Genomic DNA, 6,883 nt, shown 5'->3' with positions numbered 1-6,883 from the left:
GACATAGTCAGACACCGTCAACCAACATCACAATGGACATAGTCAGACACCGTCAACCAACATCACAATGGACACAGTCAGACACCGTCAACCAACATCACAATGGACACAGTCAGACACCGTCAACCAACATCACAATGGACATAGTCAGACACCGTCAACCAACATCACAATGGACATAGTTAGACATCGTCAACCAACATCACAATGGGCATAGTCAAAACATCTTCAACCAACATCACAATGGACATAGTCAAAACATCTTCAACCAACATTACAATGGACATAGTCAGACATCGTCAACCAACATCACAATGGACATAGTCAAAACATCTTCAACCAACATCACAATGGACATAGTCAAAACATCTTCAACCAACATCACAATGGACATAGTCAGACATCGTCAACCAACATCACAATGGACATAGTCAGACATCGTCAACCAACATCACAATGGGCATAGTCAGACATCGTCAACCAACATCACAATGGGCATAGTGAGACACCGTGAACCAACATCACAATGGACACAGTCAGACACCGTCAGCCAACATCACAATGGACATAGTCAGACACCGTCAACCAACATCACAATGGACATAGTCAGACACCGTCAACCAACATCACAATGGACATAGTCAGACACCGTCAACCAACATCACAATGGGCATAGTCAGACACCGTCAACCAACATCACAATGGGCATAGTCAGACACCGTCAACCAACATCACAATGGGCATAGTCAGACACCGTCAACCAACATCACAATGGACATAGTCAGACATCGTCAACCAACATCACAATGGACATAGTCAGACACCATCAACCAACATCACAATTTACATAGTCAGACACCGTCAGCCAACATCACAATGGACATAGTCAGACACCGTCAACCAACATCACAATGGACACAGTCAAAACATCTTCAACCAGCATCACAATGGACACAGTCAGACACCGTCAGCCAACATCACAATGGACATAGTCAGACACTGTCAACCAACATCACAATGGACACAGTCAAAACATCTTCAACCAGCATCACAATGGACACAGTCAGACACCGTCAGCCAACATCACAATGGACATAGTCAGACACCGTCAACCAACAATACAATGGACATAGTCAGACATCGTCAACCAACATCACAATGGACACAGTCAGACATCGTCAGCCAACATCACAATGGACATAGTCAGACATCGTCAGCCAACATCACAATGGACATAGTCAGACATCGTCAACCAACATCACAATGGACACAGTCAGACATCGTCAGCCAACATCACAATGGACATAGTCAGACATCGTCAGCCAACATCACAATGGACATAGTCAGACATCTTCAACCAGCATCACAATGGACACAGTCAGACACCGTCAGCCAACATCACAATGGACATAGTCAGACACCGTCAACCAACATCACAATGGACACAGTCAAAACATCTTCAACCAGCATCACAATGGACACAGTCAGACACCGTCAGCCAACATCACAATGGACATAGTCAGACACCGTCAACCAACAATACAATGGACATAGTCAGACATCGTCAACCAACATCACAATGGACACAGTCAGACATCGTCAGCCAACATCACAATGGACATAGTCAGACATCGTCAGCCAACATCACAATGGACATAGTCAGACATCGTCAGCCAACATCACAATGGACATAGTCAGACACCGTCAACCAACATCACAATGGACATAGTCAGACATCGTCAAACAAGATCCAAGTTCGTAGTCTGAACATTATCACCGTCATAACAAAGCTCTAACGACACCGTCGAATACAGCATGCATACATATGAAATACACGAGTATTAAGATTCAAATTAAGGAATTAATGTATGACATCTTTACAGATACGGTATATGTGTAATCACCAATATTACAGATATCAATCATACGTTGCCTTGTTATGTAAATATTTCTATCAATAACTATTCAGTAGTGTATTTACAACCTTATTTCTTGTCATTTAAAATCATTTATCTTCTGCCATAGCGGGCTCTAATGTTCATTACGGACTTACATTAGTATGTTATATTATAAGTGTGTGTATATTGCTTGCCAAGGTTCTTAATTTGTTTTCACTGTTAGTTTACCTTATCTATCGACCGTGACTTTATTTAAATACGCCGGTTTCAACAGGTGCTCAAACAGCTAAATGCCAGAGTAATTTTCTGCCCATTTTAATAGGCTATAATATTATTCCCTGTAAATTTATGTGATTGTCAGACTGTAAATAAGCATTGATGATAATTGATAAAAACATCATATAGGCTGAATGACCAAATTGGTTATTCATTTTGATAAATTCATGCAACAAATATGAATGTCCTCGTGGTCACTGAGGGGTTTGTAGCTGTGAGCATCACTGTCACCAACTTTCTAGTGGTGAGCATCCCTGTCAACAACTTTCTAGCGGTGAGCATCCCTGTCAACAACTTTCTAGTGGTGAGCATCCCTGTCAACAACTTTCTAACGGTGAGCATCACTGTCAACAACTTTCTAGTGGTGAGCATCCTTGTCAACAACATTTTAGTGGTGAGCATCCTTGTTAACAACATTTTAGAGGTGAGCATCCTTGTCAACAACTTTCTAGTGGTGAGCATCCTGGTCAACAACATTTTAGTGGTGAGCATCCTTGTCAACAACATTTTAGTGGTGAGCATCCTTGTCAACAACTTTCTAGTGGTGAGCATCCTTGTCAACAACATTTTAGTGGTGAGCATCCTTGTCAACAACATTTTAGTGGTGAGCATCCTTGTCAACAACATTTTAGTGGTGAGCATCCTTGTCAGCAACATTTTAGTGGTGAGCATCCTTGTCAACAACATTTTAGTGGTGAGCATCCCTGTGAAAATGCCCTTTACTTGATGACTTTTCTTTGAAGTCGCTGACCTTCCGATGGGCTGGGAAATTCCTCAAGCCGAAAATAACCTTTCAACTTTTACACCACGCTCTCCTCTACACAGATTTTGACCGTAAAACAAGCAAAACCAACATTATTTGGTCAGAATACATATATCCTTTATTAAGTTTGATTCTGATCTGAAAGCATTTTTTCTTTGGAAAGTGGCTGGTTATCGTAAAAATTGGATTAAGGAATCATTTTGTAAAACTTTAGATTACTTTTAGTTTGAGTTTTGTCACAATTTATTCATAATACACTTACGTATTCCAACGCTCTAACGTGTGCCCCGAGAACAAATGAATAATTCCACCTCTGATAACTACCACCATAATACACTCACACTACTTCGCGTTGCTAAAGCATAATGTTATAATATAAACGCTTAATGGGAGCCTCCTTTTTAAACAAATTTTCCTTTGCCAAATATTTTGGAGCACTGGTGGCGGCAGAGTTTTACTGTTGATTGGTTTGAAAGTTTCATTTCAAATTGCCATTAAATTATTGGAAAAGTTAAAGTATTTGTTCCCCTATCAGACACAAATTATTACTGCTAGGAAAATGACGAAATCAGATTGTTGGATAACGCTTCAACTGGAATACATCGCACTTTATAAGTACTCCCGAATGTGAACAGACATTAAGACTACGTAAGATTTTGTTACTTTCAGATTGTTTTTCTTTCTTTTTTTTAATTCCAGTAAAGATTAGCCCAATACTTAAACCGTTATCACAGACGTCATCAGACCATTAGTGTCTTCGTGGGGATTGGGAAGTGGTTCCCGAAAAGACGTGTTCCAGTGTAATCGTTCGGCAGCGTTCAACTCAGGGTGACAATTGGTTCTTGTGACGGTATATTACAATATTTACGGCCCACATGAGGTGTCCCGCCTTTTAATGTTTTACCTAAGACGAAGAAAATCATGTAATGCAAAAGTGTTCCCTGCGGTCAGTAACGATGACAGATAATGCTGGTAAGATGTGTAATTGGTTGTGTTTCATACAGTAACACTAACGATACCGGCTTAAGTCTCCTAATGTAACGCAATAAAGCAAAAAATTAAACAAGATTAGCTCATAAAACATATCTGACGCTTACTCTGGAATAAATCTCTCAGCTCAGCAATGCGACATCACAATATGCCTTCTACGGCGTCACAATGTGTTGTATCAGGCATCGCAAAGCCAATGACAAGATATTTTGATATTATTACCGTATAGATATATCCGGTTTCTACCTTGTACCTTTGCTGACCTGATATCCGGTTTCTACCCTGTATCTTTGCTGACCTGATATCCAGTCTCTGCCATGTACTGCCATTGACCTAATATCCGGTCTCTATCCTGTACCGTTGCTGACATGATATGTGGCCTCTACCCTGTACCTTTGCTGACCTGATATCCGGTCTCTATCCTGTACCGTTGCTGACCTGATATCTGGTATCTACCGTGTACCGTTGCTGATCTGATATCCGGTCTCTACCATTATCGTTGCCGTCATGTTATCTGGCGTGTACCATGTATAATATATGTCACCGACCAGATATCCTGCCTAAAAGAATACTCATTCATTAAGTGACGGCTGCTGGTATGATAATTTTACATTACTATTCTCCAATACCCTGCTCGTCCTTTGTTGAACAAATCATGTCGTGCAAGAGTGTGAGTTGGATCCAATCTGGATCCATTTCGTCTGTTTAAGTTGATTCCCTCCGAGGTAATTAGTTTTTGCATTTATAAACGTCGATGACTTTTCTGTCTCTTTAATTCATTTGATGTAATTGCCCCATACTGACAACGCCGAAGGTTCATGTGCTTTTCTCTTTTAATAAACCATTCGATAAAGTGCCGAATCGTATTCTGCCATTTATCAACAAGGTAATGCATTACCCAATTATACTTTCTAACGATGCCGACTAAACGCCGTGGCATGTCGGGTCTAATATACAAACCTTTATTGAAAAGTTGCATGTTGAACCGTAATTGAATCTTTGACCCAAAATTACAATGAAATCTAAACATAACGAAATCAAGCTAAATCACATTATTAGTTTTGTCTTAGAAGTCTACTAGTTGACTCTGTGTCCGTAGAGAAATCGTCTGAACTTGAAACCATCATCAAATATGGCAGTTTGACCCATAGTGGATGTGCTTATAGTCTTATAGTGTCCAGTTCGACCGGCCATTAACGGGTGTTATATTCATCAAAGCAGAGTTTGAAACAACATGAAATAGTAAAACCTATGCTAAAGTTTGATCCGCGATAACCGCCTTTACCCTCAATGCAGCTCCAATCCCCATAAACAAGTCTGACATTGTCCATACTGCAGCTTCAAACCCCATAAACAAGTCTGACATTGTCCATACTGCAGCTCCAATCCCCATAAACAAGTCTGACATTGTCCATACTGCAGCTTCAAACCCCATAAACAAGTCTGACATTGTCCATACTGCAGCTTCAATCCACATAAACAAGTCTGACATTGTCCATACTGCAGCTTCAATCCCCATAAACAAGTCTGACATTGTCCATACTGCAGCTTCAATCCCCATAAACTAGTCTGACATTGTCCATACTGCAGCTCCAATCCCCATAAACAAGTCTGACATTGTCCATACTGCAGCTTCAATCCCCATAAACAAGTCTGACATTGTTCATACTGCAGCTTCAATCCCCATAAACAAGTCTGACATTGTCCATACTGCAGCTTCAATCCCCATAAACAAGTCTGACATTGTCCATACTGCAGCTTCAATCCCCATAAACAAGTCTGACATTGTCCATACTGCAGCTCCAATCCCCATAAACAAGTCTGACATTGTACATAGTGCAGCTTAATCTCCATACACAAGTTTGACATCGTCCATACTGCAGCTTCAATCCCCATAAACAAGTCTGACATTGTCCATACTGCAGCTTCAATCCCCATAAACAAGTCTGACATCGTCCATACTGCAGCTTCAATCCCCATAAACAAGTCTGACATTGTCCATACTGCAGCTTCAATCCCCATAAACAAGTCTGACATTGTCCATACTGCAGCTTCAATCCCCATAAACAAGTCTGACATTGTCCATACTGCAGCTTCAATCCCCATAAACAAGTCTGACATTGTCCATACTGCAGCTTCAATCCACATAAACAAGTCTGACATCGTCCATACTGCAGCTTCAATCCCCATAAACTAGTCTGACATTGTCCATACTGCAGCTTCAATCCCCATAAACAAGTCTGACATTGTCCATACTGCAGCTCCAATCCCCATAAACAAGTCTGACATTGTACATAGTGCAGCTTAATCTCCATACACAAGTTTGACATCGTCCATACTGCAGCTTCAATCCCCATAAACAAGTCTGACATTGTCCATACTGCAGCTTCAATCCCCATAAACAAGTCTGACATTGTCCATACTGCAGCTTCAATCCCCATAAACAAGTCTGACATTGTCCATACTGCAGCTTCAATCCCCATAAACAAGTCTGACATTGTCCATACTGCAGCTTCAATCCCCATAAACTAGTCTGACATTGTCCATACTGCAGCTTCAATCCCCATAAACAAGTCTGACATTGTCCATACTGCAGCTTCAATCCCCATAAACAAGTCTGACATTGTCCATACTGCAGCTTCAATCCCCATAAACAAGTCTGACATTGTTCATAGTGCAGCTTCAATCCCCATAAACAAGTCTGACATTGTCCATACTGCAGCTTCAATCCCCATAAACGAGTCTGACATTGTCCATACTGCAGCTTCAATCCCCATAAACAAGTCTGACATTGTCCATACTGCAGCTTCAATCCACATAAACATCTGACATCGTCCATACTGCAGCTTCAATCCCCATAAACTAGTCTGACATTGTCCATACTGCAGCTTCAATCCCCATAAACTAGTCTGACATTGTCCATACTGCAGCTCCAATCCCCATAAACAAGTCTGAC

At 40.9% G+C, this 6,883-nt stretch overlaps 1 protein-coding gene across 1 annotated transcript; it reads left to right on the top strand.

Moving 5' to 3' along the window:
- The first annotated feature begins 2,352 nt into the window (after positions 1-2,352).
- On the top strand, positions 2,353-2,901 carry LOC132547892 (uncharacterized). The gene has a single exon (XM_060211697.1). It carries the CDS (start codon positions 2,353-2,355, stop codon positions 2,899-2,901), a length of 549 nt encoding a protein of 182 aa, XP_060067680.1.
- Positions 2,902-6,883: the final 3,982 nt, after the last annotated feature.

Source organism: Ylistrum balloti, unplaced genomic scaffold, assembly GCF_031769215.1.
Source record: "Ylistrum balloti isolate Yb309-2 unplaced genomic scaffold, AGI_CSIRO_Ybal_v1 Utg369988, whole genome shotgun sequence".
NCBI classification, from domain to species: Eukaryota; Metazoa; Mollusca; class Bivalvia; order Pectinida; family Pectinidae; genus Ylistrum; species Ylistrum balloti.
Note: the sequence above shows the minus strand (reverse complement) of the source record. Positions and strands in the feature narration are given on the sequence as shown.

Coding starts and splice junctions, on each gene's coding strand:
- LOC132547892 (XM_060211697.1), top strand. CDS start 2,353: ATGAATGTCCTCGTGGTCACTGAGGGGTTTGTAGCTGTGAGCATCACT.